Source organism: Pipistrellus kuhlii, unplaced genomic scaffold, assembly GCF_014108245.1.
Source record: "Pipistrellus kuhlii isolate mPipKuh1 unplaced genomic scaffold, mPipKuh1.p scaffold_m20_p_25, whole genome shotgun sequence".
Taxonomy (NCBI): Eukaryota; Metazoa; Chordata; class Mammalia; order Chiroptera; family Vespertilionidae; genus Pipistrellus; species Pipistrellus kuhlii.
Genome location: NW_023425524.1, coordinates 10142026 through 10159768, shown reverse-complemented (window position 1 = coordinate 10159768; position 17743 = coordinate 10142026). Strand labels below are relative to the sequence as shown.

Below are 17743 nucleotides of genomic sequence, written 5' to 3'. Positions count from 1 at the left end.
CAGAGGCCAGGCCCGGAGCGGCCTGGCCCAAAACAGCTCGCTCCTCACCTGCCCCTGCCCCACGGCTGCCTCTCAGACATGGCTGGAAACTTTTGCGGGAACTTGAGGGTCTGCTGAATCAAGTGATGAAGGCTTATATCTGGATGTGTTGAGTTAGTTTAGTGCTGGGGTGTTGATCTGTGAGTGCCTTGGGTGGGGCCTGGATGAGGCTGGTTGTCCTATTAGGAAATGTCTTTTGTGTGAAGTGTATCATTGGGCATGTGGAGGTATTATTGATATGAGAAAATGCTAAGTAACAGATTTGCTATCTGAAAAGGGATTTACTATCGGGGAAAGGGAGGGAGGAAGAGACTGAACATAAACTGTGCACCAATGGATGAGGATGAGGGGGCAGAGGGTGGGGTGGGAACCTGGTGGAGGGGGGAAGAAATGAGGAACCTGTGTAATAATATGAACAATAAAGATTGATTTAAAAAAAAGAAAAAAGAAAAAAAGAAAGGAAAAATAAAAATAAAAATAAAAATAAAAATAAAAAACCTGCCCTTTTAAATATGTTAGTCTTACTGCTATGGCTTCTATCAATCCCTCCTACAATCAGCTAGTGTGCTTTAGGTGATCACATACAAGTGGAGTGTGACATGCAACATGGATGCTATTTTGAAGACTGGTTAACTATTAGGAAGATTTCTGCATAGATTCATGATCCTCAAAATAAAAGACACCCAGCAAACATGCTAAGGACAATGTGACAACATACTCAGGGCAAGAAAACCAGCTTTTGCAGCAGTGACTCTGAGAAAGGGAAGGAGCACAGAGCACACAGGATGCAGTTCCCAGAACCTGACACATGTTTGAAAAGGGGCTGTCAGAACTCTCAGCGACACCTCCCCTTCCCACTCCTGAGTGTTAATGTCCACGTGTGACAAGACAAACTTTCAAAGTGGAAAAGCAATTATTAGAGCCTGAGACTAGCTATTTTTATATGTAGCTGAGGCAATTCAAATCTATTTTAATAAATTACACACACAGTTAATTTCTATGTGAAGGATCTAGGAGTATTTTTTAAATATTTAAATAATCTGAAATAAAAAAGGCATAATGAAATTAAAAATCTTAGGCAAACTTTCACTGACTTTAATATACTATGTAATTTGACCAAGAAATGGGAGCTCAAACTTTAACTATGAATGAACCTGATAAGAAAACTTCTCAGGTATATGATTGAGAAATCTGTCCTTGTATCATAAAAGTGACTAAAGTATTTTAATATAATATAATTTCCTCCCCCTTTGACTTTTCAAGCAGAAAGTTTAAACTTTTGCTTTTGCTGGGTAAAATATGAGATAAACATTTGAGCTTTCCAAAATTCAAGAAGACTTTACCAAACCAACTTTCTATTTTCTTTGTAAATTTTATATTAACCAAATTTTGACTTTGTCATCTCAATTCAAAACATTTTCTTAGTTTCCAACATAACTTAATTATTTGATCAATAGTTTAGCACTGAATTTAAAATTTTTTCAAGCATTTTTTTCTTGCCATTCTTTTGTTATTAACTTCTAAGCTTATTTGCACTGTGATCAGAGAACATTCTGTAGAATTCTAAACATCATGAAATTTGTTGAAATCTGATTCAGAGCCAGCATATAATTAATTTTTGTAAATATTCTATGTGTGTTTCCAAAGAATAGTATCCTGTAGTTGGTAGGTATAATATTGTGCATATGTTAATAAAATCAAGTTTGTTCACTGTACTTTTCAAATCTATATATCCGTATTTATTTTTTGACTACTTGTTTTATTCATTACTAAGAGGGCTATGGAAACTGTTCCATTACAATAGTGGCTTTGTCTTTTTCCTTTGAGTTTTGGTGATTTTTGCTTTATATATCTGGAGGCTACATTAAGTACGTACAAATTACAAATTATTAATTTTGAATTATACCTTTATCATTAGGAAGATACCTCTTTATGTCCTGTAATATCTATTGCCCTGAATTTTACTAACAGCTATTAAGCTACACTAATAAAAGAGAAACATGCACATTGACCATCACTCCACTACACCACCAGCCAATCAGAGTGAGTATGCAAATTAACCCAATCAAGATGGCAGCGGCCATTGAGCTAGAGAGAGCAGAAGGCTTGGGTTACCTAGCAGGGCAAGAAAACCAGCTTTTGCAGCAGTGACTCTGAGAAAGGGAATGGAGGCAGGCAAGCTTCCCGCCCACCCTGGCCTGTCCTGGCCTCTGCTCCAGACTACAAAGTTTCAATTATAGAAGATAAATAAATCTCAGATACCAGGGCCTCCACTTGGGTCACCAGGGGCATGGCCGGCCTGCAAACCACCCCTCGCCCAGGCCACCCCACGCCCCAAGGGAACCCCCACCCTGATCCAGGACACCCTTCAGGGAAAACCAGCCGGCTCCCACCCATGCACCATGCCTCTATCCTACCTAATAAAAGAGTAATATGCAGATTGACCATCACTCCAATACACAAAATGGCTGCCCCCCATGTGGTCAAAGATCCTGCCCCCTTGTGGACACAAGATGGCCAGCAGGGGAGGGAAGTGGGGGTGATCAAGCCTGCAGGGGAGGGCAGTTAGTGGTGACCAGGCTGGCAGAGGAGAGAAGTTGGGAGCAACTGGGCCTGCAGGGAAGGGCAGTTGGGGGAGGGACCCAGGCCTGCAGGGGAGGGCAGTTAGAGGTGACCAGGCCTGCAGGGGAGCAGTTAGGCATCAATCAGGCTGGCAGGGGAGTGGTTAGGGTGTAACCAGGCTGGCAGGCAGAAGCCGTTAGGGGCAATCAGGAATGCAGGCAAGTGGGTAGTGGGAGCCAGCAGTCCTGGATTGTGAGAGGGATGTCCCAGATTGAAGAGGGTGCAGGCTGGGCTGAGGGACACACCCCTACATGCACGAATTTCGTACACCAGGCCTCTAGTATTGCTATAAGATCTTCTGTTTTTATTTTAAAACTTTGCACTGTATATCTTTTCATACATTTACATTTTTGCCCCCCTTTTAAAAAAAATATATTTTATTTTTTACAGAGAGGAAGAGAGAGGGATAGAGAGTTAGAAACACTGATGAAAGAGAATCATTGATCAGCTGCCTCTTGCACACTCCCCATTGGGGATGTGCCTACAACCAAGGTACATGCCCTTGACCGGAATCAAACGTGGGACATTTCAGTCTGCAGCTGATGCTCTGTCCCTTGAGCCAAACCGGTTTCGGCCATTTTTATCCTTTGAGAGTCCTTTTATATTCAATGTGTCTCTTTTATACATCACAGAGTTATTTTTTATCCAGTTTGGAATTCTTAGTGATAACAAATGAAGATTTTAAAATAACATTTATCTTGCCCTGACAGTGTGGCCCAGTGGTTGAGCATCAACCTATAAACCAGGAAGTCAAGGCTGGATTCCCAGTCAGAGCACATGCCTGGGCTTGACCCCCAGTGGGAAGCATGCAGGAGGCAGCTGATCAATGATCAATCTCTCTCATCATTGATGTTTCTATCTCTCTCCCTTTCCCTTCCCCTCTGAAATCAAATATATTTTTAAAAATAAAATACACATTTATCTCAAAGTTTTCTTTCATAAAATATTTAAAAATCCTTAGACATAGAAGCCCTCACCATTTTAAAAGTAGACAAGCAAAGAAAAATAAAAAACATCCTTACCAATTTTTCTGCCTCGGTGTTCATTTCCCTTAATTTCTTGATATGTTCCTTTTTAATCATGAGAATTTTTGATAATTTGGTCTACAGAGAAATAAGAGATGTTCTGGATCAAATAAAGGCACTGAAGTGTATCAGACATCAAATTTCCAATTTTTCACTAAGATATTTGAGCAGATTTAAGTGCTTCAATACAAACATAGCACAGGTGTCTGTAATAATAAAAGCATAATATGCAAATGGATCAAAGGACTGAAGAGCAGAACAACCGTCTGGATGACCTTCTGGATGACCACGCTATGACACGTATGGCGCCAGGCCACCCAAAGAGGGTGCGTTGCAATTGGTCACCGGGCCCTGCCATTGTCCCACAATCACCCTCACAGGGAGGCCCAGGCCACCCTCTGAGGGGCGATCAACGTGGGGGCTCCTCGATCGATCGCCCCAAAGAGCCAGGGATGCTGTGGGGGTGCAGGGCCAGCCAGCCATCGCCCGCCGAGGGAGGCCAGGCCAGCCACGGGATCACCCCCACGCCTATCACCCAGAGGGAGGCGACCGGTGGAGGGGAAGTGGGGCAGGCGGGCAGCGCTGCACAGATGGCTGGCAGTGGCAGTGGCAGTGGCAGTGGCAGTGGCAGTGGCAGTGGCAGTGGCAGGGTGGGCCAGCTGCCGGCAGCCGGGGAAGGAAAGCCCTGATGGGCCCTGATCGCCGGCCAGGCCCCTAGGGACCCACTCGAAGGGTCCCGAGTTGGGAGAGGACGCAGGCTGGGCTGAGGGCCCCCTTCCCATGCACGAATTTCATGCACTGGGCCTCTAGTTTTACTTTATAAATCTGATTGGCTGACAGGAAAATATTATTTAAAATCCACTGCAATTAGGACACGTCAAAAGGACTACAGATTCCAACGGAAAAAGCTTTCCCTAACCCAAAATGGGACAATTGGTGAACCACCAAGAGTGATAACTGCAAGGGATTAAAGCACAAATGTGTTCATATTAACACTTTAAAAAAATAACACTAACGAATGCTAGTGACTACACACATTATTTTAAAAAACGGGGGGAAAGAGAAAAATCAAGCATTTATCCTGCCTTTCCTATATAAAATATACCACTAGGTAACCAAATAATAGATTAGGGGAAATTTTTCTTTATAGAACTTTCAACTAATAACTGAAGAAGAAATAATGGAATGAGAATAGCACCATTTTACAATCCTAATGAATGGTGGATCTGGGCATTGATAAACAGAACCAGCTAACATTATATTTAAAAAAAGATAGCATAGTATGAGTTTCCTCTCAGAATACATAACTACCTACAGGAGTAGTAGCATAAAACAAGTAAACCAACCAAATAAAAAACCCAAATCTAATCAAAACTCTATATCCAATAAGCAATTTTCATGAAACGCAAAGACAGATCATGTTGAACGATACCATAAGGATTCAGCCAGCAAAGTCCAGTGGGAGCCGGGCTGGTGTTGCTCAGTGGTTAGAGCACTGGCCTGTGTGCGGAAGGGCTGCGTGTTCCATCCTTGCGGGGTGCAACCAGTCCATGTGTCCCTCTCACAGTGAAGTTTCTCTCTCTCTCCCCCTCCTTTCCACTCTTGGAAAATGAATGAAAAATATATCCTCAAAGGATATAAAAAAATAAAAACAGACTCTGGGAGACTCTATGGACAAATAAATTGTATGGGGAAACAGAGCATCTAACATTTAAGGGACAACTGAAAAATTTAAATGTTGACTGGATATCTGATAGTAAGGTATTTTAACTTTTTAGATGTAACAATATTATAGCTGTGTTTCTTTTTACAAAAAGAGCCCTTTCCTTTTAGAGACACATAATGAAATATTTACAGATAAATGCAATCTGGTATTTGCTTCCAAATAACACAAAAGGAAGTAAAGATGAAACAGTACGGGCCAGGATTTTTTTTTTTTTAATGTATTGATTGATATTAGCCAGGAGTTGTTGATAGCTGTTACAGCCAATGATGGGTACAAAGAAGTATATTAAACAATTCCTTCTGCTTTTATGTGCTTTCCATTTTTTATATTAAAAAATTATTTTAGAGAAAGAGGGAGAGGGACAGAGAAATATCAGTGTGAGAGACTTAGACTGAATACCTCCCATATACGCGCCAACCAGGGATCGAACCCACAACCTGGGCATGTGCCTGACGAGGAATCAAACCTAGGACCCTTGGTGCATGGGACAATGCTCCACATAACCGAGACACATGACAGAGCTCGATATAAAAACTCTTAAACGTCGGCAGAGGGATGACGAGGTACGTTACACACATGTTCACACAGACCTGTATTTACTGCTCAGGGTCCAGAGCTCTGGACTAAGTTGCTGAGTTTTTATGGAAATGTGTATGATTTTAGGGAGTTAGAAGCATTAAAAATGGGATGAAGGCACAGTATCTCTCCCTTTTTTTGTTTCAGTTTTGTATTGCTTATTTGTTCTTGATAGAAAATCACTTTGTGTCTATGACCATACCACCCTGAACGCGCCCGGAAGCTAAGCAGGGTCGGGCCTGGTTAGTACTTGGATGGGAGAAAATCACTTTGTTTCCTTTTAATGTTTTTCAAAACTGAGTTCTCTATAAGAAAGCAGATCAGGCCCAGCCAGAGTGGCTCAGTTGGTTGAGCACTCATTTGGTTGTTATCCAGTGCACCGAAAGGCTGCCAGTTCGATTCCCAGTCAGGGCATATTCCTGAGTTGTGGGTTTGACCCCCGTTCAGGGAAAATACGAAGGCAACTGATCAATGTTCTGCTCTCACATAGATAGATGTTTTTTCTCTCTCCCTCTCCCTTCCTCTCCCTTCCTCTCTAAAACAAAACAAAAACCTCAAATAATAAATAAATAAAAGCGTATCAGTCTTTTTAGATTCCTCTAAATCCCAAACCCCAGAATAAAAAATTCCCTCAAAAAGAACATTCACTGTAAACTATGAATTATGAAACTTGCAAAAAAATTTAATCTTGTTTATTTTGCCATAAAAATACTAGAAATAAAAGAAAAACATATTCATATACTTCAAAATTTAACATTAACAAGAATAAACCTGAGTTCATAAAACCTTACATATTACAAGACAAATACATAAAAAGACTCTTATTTTTACCTCTCAGATAGCTTAAAATATTAATGAAAGTAGTGTTTTAACTAGGTTTTAGACAGAGATTTTAGAGTTAAAAAATTAAGCGCTGAAACCAAACATCTAAGCATCAATAAAGTGTCAATACTTTAAAGCAGTGCAATAGCGCTGTTTCTGGCTCCCTCTGCCGGTTGATATTTCTCTCTCCCTAAATATGACACTCGCTTTAACACTATTTAAAGAAAGCATGTCTTAAAAAAAAAAGGGGGGGGGGGGAAGGGAGGAACAGTATCCTATTTGTGAAAAGCATAAGCTTTGGCTCTTTTCACAATTTAAAATTTTTATATAAAAATATAGTTTCCACCTTTGAACCCAAAGGCATAATAAAATTCTATATTGATAGGAAATTTAATAGCATGTGATTGAGGAATACAAAATGCTAAACACATGCACACAAATGACAAGACTTTTCCTTGAAATAACATCAGTAATTTAAGGGTAACACTGAATTGCAAAAGGTAACACTGAATTTTAAGGTAACACTGTTTTATAACATAATATACATATAGTATATACAAACTTTTCTATTTATAAAGACTACCCTAAGCCAAAGTAGTTTTTCTTTTGAAAAAAGACAAAAAAGGGACAATCAAGTATTATTAAACAATAACTCAAAGGAAATAACGTATTTAACCTAATTTTCAAAACAAACGTCTCATTACATTCTTAAGAGGCTATTTGGGAAAAGTGTTCTATGTAATAACTCTGTACTTGTTTCAATTTAGGCTTAGATCTTAGTTGAATAAATATTTCTAGTCTCAGAAAGTTCTTCCTAACCAAAAAGCTAGCCAACACATCTTAACTGTTGAGTTGGCAAGATGCATTGAGATGACCAAATAAAAGCTTTATACTTATCCAAGTTATTAGCAGCTAACCACTCAAAGCTTCACAGAGGACAGGCGAGAATGGGGGAGTCCTTAACGTAACAAAATGTAAGAACCAAACCCAATAAAAGCCCCCCCAAAGACCTCTCAGTCTTTTATGGCTGTTATAAATTTTTATTTTTAAGCTTTGATGGAAATAATGAAATTCTTAAAACAAATACAATGATAAAAAAATATATATATATTTGGTCCTAGAAAAACTTTCAACTTCAATAACACAAAAGACCTGAGTTTTTTTTAACAGAGTCAAGGTATTAAGAAAAATTCTTACCACTTGAATAAGGAATTCTACTGGAAAACCACCCAATGTTTCAGTATCAGAGCCTGAAATCTTACTTCTCCAAGGTGACTGTCCTAATAAAGGATCATTATCCTACAGAAATAAAAAGGAATCATTTAACCACTTTTATATAAATAAAAGGCTAATATGCTAAGTGTCCTTCCCACCTTCCAAATGATCACTATCATGTGCACTGGCCACCAGGGGGCAGGTGCTCAATGCAGGAGCTTCTGTGACACGCACAGAGAAACAGCACCACAGACTCAGCTTCCCGCAAGTGGAACACTGGCCCCGCCACCCCCGGGACAAAAGCCCACCAAGTCACAGCTGACGCTGTGGAGACCCCACATGTAAAATGCAGCCTGCAGCCCAGCCCAGCCCAGAAACGGACACTGTGGCTGCCGGGAAATGACATCATGTGGCAACACCCAGCTTCCTCTCCCTAGCAACTAGCCTCCTTGGAGTTCCAGGAACACACTACACTTTAACCAAATGTCTGTGTTTCCCCGTGCCTCATCTCATTTGATCCTCACAAAAGTCCTGGAGTAGGCAGATAGGAAACTCCATAGAATTCTATTTTCATTTGTCAGAAAACGAAGATTTGAAAGCTTAGAAACTTGACCCGACTGAAAAGAAGAAACTTGAAAATGACTTCAGGTTTTCTCCCTGCGCAGAATATAGTCAAACACTGCCGCAGTTACATATTTTACCCTTTTTTCTCCCTGCGTGATCGACAATAATAATCTACTTCGTGTTGATATTTACCGCTATATTGCTGACAATTACCGAAAGAAAAGTTGGGGTGCTTCACTGGGCCGGAAAAAGTTTAGCTACATCAGAGAGCAGGTCTAATTAAGCAAGTTTATTCTATATTATAAAAGGCTACATTGACTGGCACATGTGAATACATATAAAGCTCTCGCTGGTGCCAATCGCACGTGTGTATTTCCATCCGTCATTGTCAATCGTGAATTTGGTTGACACTTCTATTATAGAGAAAGGGTAAGTAGCGATATTAAAATATTTCTTCTAATTAATTTCCTTTTAAGATGCATGAATTCATGCACCAGGCCACTAGTATTTAGATAAAGAGTAAATTCTCTCATATTTAATATTGTATTAAAATGTCTACAAAAATATTTCCAGTTGAAGCCACTGTTTAACTTATTTTATTTAAAATCTGACAACTCAAAACAATGTGGGTCCCTCCTGAGGTTGCTGTAATAGATGCATATTTTATAAAAACATAGTTCACAGTGATAATAGTCATTTAAATTACTGATGACATTTTAAAACGTTACCGTAGTGGGTGCTGGGAGAAGAGGAGGATAATGCAACCGCGGTGGAGTCATAAAAAACCGAGAAGGCCGCTGTTTTTGTCCGAAGGCAGCAATGGGCATTGTCTCGTGAGGCTCATTGCTCTACGGGAAGAGAGAGAAGTCCGGAGACTTGTAGAGGTTTGCCAATCATTTTAGTCTCATACACATTATTTCTGCATGATACACACTCGTGCAGAAATAAAAAGTATTTCAGAGAACATATTATCCTACAAAGATCAAGGGCTAGAACTTACATCAGAGTATGAAAATACTACTTGACTTCCAAGAAAGTGAACCCACAAAACAAGAAGAATTAAGAAAAGAAAAAGGCGCCGGGACCGGTTTGGCTCAGTGGATAGAGCGTCGTCTTGGGGATGAAGGCCCAGGGGTTCGATTCCGGTCAAGGGCATGTACCTTGGTTGTGGGCACATCCCCAGTAGGGGGTGTGCAAGAGGCAGCTGATCTATGACTCTCTCTCATTGATGTTTCTTTTTTTTCTTTTTCTTTTTTTTAATATATTTTATTGATTTTTAACAGAGAGAAAGGAAGAGAGATAGAGAGCTAGAAACGTCGATGAGAGAGAAACATCAACCAGCTGCCTCTTGCACACCCCCTACTGGGGATATGGCCACAACCAAGGTACATGCCCTTGACCGGAATCGAACCTGGGACCTTTCAGTCCGCAGACCGATGCTCTACCACTGAGCCAAGCCGGCTTCGGCTCATTGATGTTTCTAACTCTCTATCTCTCTCCATTCCTCTCTATACAAAAATCAATAAAATATATATTTAAGAAAAAAGAAAAGGCCAAAAGGCCAAAACAGGATTAAAGATGCTGCCTGTGTGTTAAAGACTACCTAAATGTTACCTACTGCAACTACAGTGAACTCTCTGGCCAGAGAAAAATAATTCTCATTAAAAAAATTACATTAATGAATCAGAAACAAGTTTCCTTTATTGGAAAGGAAGGTTGAAAGATTTCATCCTCCAATGAAAAAACTTATGGTTGGTATACTTTCCTCTATAGCTAGTCCAAATTTTCATTCTCTCTTATTTGTCCTCTCTAAAAATTATGTTGGATAAGGAAACTCTCACAATAAATAGTCATAGTTTTTAAAATATCAGAAAAGGAAGATTCTTTTATTTTTGCACTAAGGAGATAAAAAATTTTCTTAATATATTTTACTGATTTTTTTACAGAGAGGAAGGGAGAGGGATAAAGAGTTAGAAACACAGCCGAAACCGGTTTGGCTCAATGGATAGAGCGTCGGCTTGGGGACTGAAGGGTCCCGGGTTCGATTGTGGTCAGGGGCACGTACGTTGGTTGCGGGCACATCCCCAATAGGGGGTGTGCAAGAGGCAGTTGATTGATGACTCTCTCTCATCGATGTTTCTAACTCTCTATCACTCTCTCTTCCTCTGTAAAAGAATCAATAAAATATATTAAAAAAAAAAAAAAGTTAGAAACATTGATGAGAGAGAAACATTGATCAGTTGCCTCTTGCATACCCCCTACTGGGAATCGAACCTGGGACCTTTCAGTCTGCAGGCCAGCGTTCTATCCCTTCCACATGTGTCAAACACAAGGCCCGAGGGCCAAATCCGTCCCGCCAGGCCTTGCAATGTGGCCCCCACCGCGCTGTCATCACTGCACTCCGCTGCGTTTCCATCACAATGACAGTTTATGACTGTTCAGTAAACCATTCGGCCCGCGATTTAGGCTGGATTTTAGATTTTGGCCCCTTCTCTGATTGAGTTCGACACCCCTACGCTTAAGCCAAACCAGTTAGGGCTATTTATTTTGCTTTTGTTGTTAATCCTCACCTGAGAGTATTTTATCCATTGATTCTTAAAGAAGTGTAAGGGAGCAGGTGAGAGAGAGAAAAACATCAATGTGAGAGAGATACATCGATAGGTTACATCCTGTACATGCCTAAGGGCCAGGGATCGAGCCTGCAACTAAGGTACATGCCCTTGACTGGAATCGAACCCGCAACCCTTCAGTCCACAGGCCAATACTCTAACCACAGACCCAAACCAGCTAGGGCAGAAATTTTGATTGTTAATTGTAGGCTCATAAACCTTAAAAGTCAAATTAAACAAAGAAATGTTTTAAAAAGGAGGCTAAAGGCTAACAATTAAATTTCTAAGATGCTTAGAGGCAAACAATCTATATATATTAAAAGGCTAAGCAGCCGAAACCGGTTTGGCTCAGGGGTAGAGCGTCGGCCTGCGGACTGAACGGTCCCAGGTTTGATTCTGGTAAAGGGCATGTACCTTGGTTGCGGTCACAATCCCAATAGGGGGTGTGCAAGAGGCAGCTGATCGATTCTCTCTCATCAACGTTTCTAGCTCTCTATCTCTCTCCCTTCCTCTCTGTAAAAAAGCAATAAAATATATTTAAATAAATAAATAAATAAAAATTAAAAAAATAAAAATAATTAAAAGGCTGAGCAGCTGTCTGACCTGCCAAGTAGGTCTGATACGCAATGACCACCAGGGGGCAGACGCTCAATGAAGGAGCTGACAAGGTGCAGTGACTTGGCAGAGGCAGTTCTCAGGTGATGCACCCAGAACCAGTTAGGAGGGAGCCCGATTCTCGGGGGTGTTACCCGAGAAATGCCCTGTTGCAAACCGGGACCCCTCAGGGGTCAGAGAGCACGTTTTGGCCCAATCCCCGCAGGCCCAGCCAAGGAATCCCAGCTGCCAGAGGGACCCCACTCACTCCGAAGACGCCCTTTGAGTCACGTGCTGCCGCAGGTGCAGCCAACCTGGGAGGGACCGAAGGAGGCTGGCTCCAGGGTGTGTCCAGCCTGTCTAACCCAGTCCCATCCCGCCAGCCAATATGCAAGAATCCATGCACTGGGGCACCAGTTTTGTTTTAAAAAGTTTATTATTGCCCTGGTTGGTGTGGCTCACCCACATACCAAAGGGTCCTGGGTTCGATTCCCGATCAGGGTGAGCAGGTTCGATCCCTGGTTGGGGTGCATAGGGGAAGCAGCTGACTGATGTACGCACCCACCCCCCCTTAAAAAACAATGAAAGCACATCCTTGGGTGAGGACTAAAAAAAACAAAGTTCAGCCAAAACCAGTTTGGCTCAGTGGATAGAGCATCAGCCTGCGGACTGAAAGGTCCTGGGTTCAATTTCAGTCAAGGGCATGTACCTTAGTTGCAGGCACATCCCCAGTAGGGGGTGTGAAGAGGCAGCTGGTCGATGATTCTCTCTCATTGATGTTTCTAACTCTCTATTTCTCTCTCTTCCTCTCTATAAAAAGATCATTAAAAATATATTTTAAAAAATAAATAAAATAAAGTTCATTATTGAGCTCTGGCCAAGTAGAGCTCAGTTGATTCGAGTGTTGATACACCAAGGTTGCAGGTTCAATCTCTAGTCAGGCACATATAAGAAACAACTGATGGATGCATAAATAAGTGGAACAAATTGTTTCTCTCTTTCTCAAATCAATCAATAAAATTTTTTTAAAGTTCATTATTCACTTTTTAAAAAAATATATTTTATTGATTTTTCACAGAGAGGAAGAGAGAGGGATAGAGAGTTAGAAACATCGATGAGAGAGAATCATCGATCAGCTGCCTCTTGCACACCCCCTACTGGGGATGTGACCGCAACCAAGGTACATGCCCTGGACCGGAATCGAACCTGGGACCTTCCAGTCCGCAGGCCGACACTCTATCCACTGAGCCAAACCGGTTTCGGCTCATTATTCACTTTTTAAAAGCTTTGCTAGATTGTAGAGATTTATTAATTAAAATTATTTTAACTTATTAGAAAGGTGTATAATTTTCATGAAATTACTATTATAAATCAAGTCTGACCATGAAATAATGGCCCAGTAGTTTAGTGGACTAGATCAGAAACTCAGAAGATCTAAAATCTACTCTCAGCCCATCAGGAAACCAGCTCCAGAGCCTTGACTGCATTACTTACCGTGATCTGTAGTTACTAATAGTAACTAACACTTACCCTATATAATGCTGGAGATAAATAGGAGAACAAATTTTAAGGTGAAAGATGTTACCTCAGACTTTAAAAATCATTTTGCAAGAGGACTACAACAAAACAACTGAGACAAAAGTGTTGTAGAGCTTATTCTAGTCAGAAGTGACGAGTTCTGTTCCACGGAAGTGCTATGTGGGTAAGGCACAATACAGAAATGGCAGAGTCTCAGCATTGTGAATGCTTAAGTACAGTCTGTCCTGGGGATCCCACAGGCCAGGCCTGGAACCCTAAGGACCTTTTCCTCGGCGACCTGAAATCGATTGTATCATACAGCACCATCTCTAAGAAAAGCCTACATAACGTACTTAATATGCACGATATACAAATCTGTTACGAAATACTCACAAGAACTTCATAGTCAGGGATAGTGTGAGTTCCCAGGCCTGATCTGTCGAAAGTGACTCTGTACGTAGCATTACACGTGTCCACAGCATCTATCTGCCCGGTGAACAGACCATCATGAACGCCGCGTAATCGTGCTGAGAAAAGAACCAAAACAGGCATTACGTTTGGAAGATACAAAGAACTGTCAAATCTGAAACTGCTCCAAGCATGTCATTTGAAATGTAGAAAGAACAGTATTGTTGTCTTATAGTTTCAAAAAAATTTACGCATTTTTTTTTCAGTTTAAAGAAACAAACAAAAAATGTTTGAAACAATAAACTATAAATGATGATCCCTATTTTGATTTATGAATGAAACCACGTATCTACCAACCTAAAAACAAAAGATTTTTAAATGATGGCTTTAAACTCTGAATTGAAAAAAAGAAAAGTCAACAAAAGAACTTTGGTTATTATACTAATGAACGAAACAACAGGTAGAGTTCAACTTTAAAAAAAAAGACAAAGAAAAAAAGACAGGGATGCTGTGAAGACTGAATATTCTAGGCCTGAGACGGCTGTCCTTGGGAAGGCCTGACTGAAGACTGGCATCCACGAACTTCAATTCCAAGAGTGTCCTCTACTAACAAAGGTGGGTCCTGTGCCCAGCACGTTCGTAAACACGACGTGATGTGTGCTGAGCACTCGCTCTCCTTTGGGAGTCTGGAACTCCAGTATGTATATGCAAGAGTGCCCACATGACCAGCCCCCATAAAACTGGGCGCTGAACCTAGCGAGAGCCTCATGAGCTGTCACACCTGCCACTGGAGGGACCGGCGAGTCTGTGTGACACCACAGACGGGGCTCTTGGGAGCTGGCAGTCGTTTCCTCTGGACTCGCCCAATGCACCTTCCCCTTCTCGAACTTTGCTTTGTATCCTTCTCTGAGATGAGCCAAGACCAGAGTGCTGAGCACTCTGACTTCCCAGTGACTACCAGCTCGGGGCAGTGTCGGGGACCCCTCACATGGATGCATTTTTGTGTCACTATTATAATATTTAAACCCAATTTGAAATAACACCAGGAAAATCCAAGGAAACAACCATTTTTCACTCATTTTCTTTTGAGTGAAAAATAAAAAAATGACATGTAAGGCAAAGTGAGCCCTGGGAATGTGCCCGCAACCAAGGCACATGCCCCTGACCGAATCGAACCTGGGACCTTCCACTCCGCAGGCCAACGCTCTATCCACTGAGCCAAACGGTTTTGGCTAGTTTACCAAATTCTTGAAGATTAATTTATACTTGGTTTTGGCGGTACTTTCCCTCCTTGTTATAACTGAAGAATATACAGAATCACATCTATAAATTGACAACATTTATACTCTTACAAAATTTTGAGCAAACTCCATAGTGAATAATTTAGTTTTATTAAATCGCTAGAGGCCTGGTGCATGAAATTCATGCAATGACGGGGGTGAGGGGGGGGGGGGGGGGGGGGATCCCTCTGCCCAGCCTGTGCCTTTTCACAGTACGAGATCCCCACGATTGATCACCCCAAAGAGGTAGGCCCTTCCCACCGGCAGGAGCTCCACATGAGTCACCCCTGAAGGGGGAGTCCCACACATCCACCATAGTGCCCCTGGTGGGTAGTCTGGGCCTCCCTCTTTAGGGTGATTGTGGAGCCCCCCAATTGACTGATTGCCCCATTAGCCCAGCCGATGGCCTGGGACTCCCTCTGCAGGGTGATCATGGGGCAATGGCCGGGCCCTCGACCAATCGCATCGCACCTGCCTTGGCTGGCCTGGCGCCAGTGGGTGTCATAGCGTGACGGTCCAAAAGGTCGTCCAGCCGGGACCGGTTTGGCTCAGTGGATAGAGCGTCGGCCTGCGGACTGAAGGGTCCCGGGTTCGATTCTGGTCAAGGGCATGTACCTTGGTTGCGGGCACATCCCCAGTAGGGGGTGTGCAAGAGGCAGCTGATCGATGATTCTCTCTCATCGATGTTTCTAACTCTCTGTCCCTCTCAATTCCTCTCTGTGTAAAATAAATAAAATATATTTAAAAAAAAAAAAAAAAAAAAGGTCGTCCAGAAGGACATCCGGCCGTCCAGTCTAATTAGCATATTATGCTTTTCTTATTATAGATTAGAAATGGACTATGTATAAACCCACAGATCATAGAACAATGGTGTTTGTAGATTACACAGAAAAGACTGCTTTAAAAAGGAAAAAAATAAAATTTTAAATTTTGAAATTTAAACAATTCACAGATGAAGAAACAGTCATCTCTAGAGTATATTGCTTTAGAACTACACTTTAAGCTTTCAAATTTAAAAGTCATTTCTCTAATGGAGCTTATTTTGGAGAAAAAAATGAAAGTCAAGGTATTACAGTGTTTCCCCGAAAATAAGACCTACTTACAGGTTTCCTTCTGAGTGAAATATAAGGCATCCCCCAAAAAATAAGGCCCCCCCTTAGGCTCTGTCTCAGAATGCTATTGCTAAACATGAGATATTTGGTCCACTGATTCTGAAAGAAATGGAGTCACAAGAAATTCACCAAGAAATTCAGGAATTGGATTGTTATGATGATGTTTCAGAAGATGATAACATGATTGTCATTGAATAAATGAGTAAATTCTTGATAATATAGGATTCACAGTTTGTCTGGTTTGTGTTGACAACTACCGTACTACCGTACCCTATACAGGTAATACATTTCCTTTATTTTCATTTAACAATAAATGTGTACCATATTCTTCTTCATGGAAAAATAAGACATCCCCTGAAAATCAGACCTAGCGCATCTTTGGGAGCAAAAATTAATATAAGACACTGTCTTATTTTCGGGGAGACAGGGTAGTAAGCTTGTCTTCACTAACCTGTAACTTTGGTTCCAATGACCAGGGGCAGAGGAATCTCATCAGGGAGATCTTTAAATTGTGAAAGATCCGCCACTTTCCTTTGCTGCAAGAGCCGGATTTTCTGCCGTTTCTGTTTTAATGCTGATCTTTCTTCCTCAAAAAATGCAGAAGAACATCTAGAATAAATTATAAAAATAACAAAATAACTACCCAACACAAAGCTTCAAACCAGGCCATCCATCTCAATGTTCTCTGTGTCACTCTCATTCTTGAGTCCTGTATTTAAAATGGGTTCATAGAAGTAATAATTTCTTTTCAAACATATATAAATAACTCTAGATCACATGTGTCAAACACAAGGCCCGCGGGCCAAATCCGTCCCGCCAGGCCTTGCAATGTGGCCCGCACCGCGCTGTCATCACTGCACTCCGCTGCGTTTCCATCACAATGACAGTTTATGACTGTTCAGTAAACCATTCGGCCCGTGATTTAGGCTGGATTTTAGATTTTGGCCCCTTCTCTGATTGAGTTCGACACCCCTACTCTAGATTATTCCTTCCTACAAGCAGAAGAACGTGTTCACATCCTCTGACAAAACTGTAGCTGCTTCCCAGGTCTTCTCTTAAGGAAAACGTTCCATTTTAATATTCTGTTAAGAAGAGCACGACCTTTCCCCTGTCACCCAGTGAGCCCACTAAAACAGGAATTAAAAATTAGACGTGCCTGTGTAAATGTTTAAAAAGTTTACTCGTTCTTCTTTGCCTTGAAGTATGAATACTAAATTTACTCTTGTCTTAGGGCCTGTCTTACGTATATTTTCAAATTCTGTGAAAAACCAAAGGTATTTAAACATAGATTTCATGCCACAAGATATACATCCATAAGCCACCATCAGTCGAGATAATAAAGTATGAAGACACTGGTTACCATTTGGCTTCCTTGTGCCACTTTACATTCCTTATTGTGCACTCGTCCTACCTCCTCCCACTTCCATCCCCCCTTCGCAGGCGATCACTGAGTTCTCTCCATCATTATCATTTCTATCTTCTAAAGTCTTACATAAATGGAATCATATAGTATGTACTCTTTTGTCAGACTCGTTTCACTTAGCACAGTTATTCTAAGATCCATCCATGTTGTCATGTATCAGTGGTTCCTTCCTTTTTATTGGAAAACAGCACTCTGTTCTATGGATGCAAC

General features: G+C 41.3%; 1 protein-coding gene across 9 annotated transcripts in view; it reads right to left on the bottom strand.

Annotated features, from left to right (window-relative positions):
* The window catches only part of LIN9 (lin-9 DREAM MuvB core complex component), a 54254-nt gene that overhangs the window by 12280 nt on the left and 24231 nt on the right, over window positions 1–17743 (bottom strand). For 7 of the 9 annotated variants that reach the window (XM_036453606.2, XM_045587156.1, XM_036453603.2 and 4 more), the window contains 5 exons: window positions 16562–16719; window positions 13704–13837; window positions 9318–9437; window positions 8008–8109; window positions 3684–3764 (listed from right to left, as the gene is read on the bottom strand). In XM_036453606.2, coding sequence (XP_036309499.1) covers window positions 3684–3764; window positions 8008–8109; window positions 9318–9437; window positions 13704–13837; window positions 16562–16719 — 595 coding nt within the window. The remainder of the gene's footprint in view (window positions 1–3683; window positions 3765–8007; window positions 8110–9317; window positions 9438–13703; window positions 13838–16561; window positions 16720–17743) is intronic. The other 2 variants (XM_045587158.1, XM_036453605.2) reach the window with 1 other exon arrangement.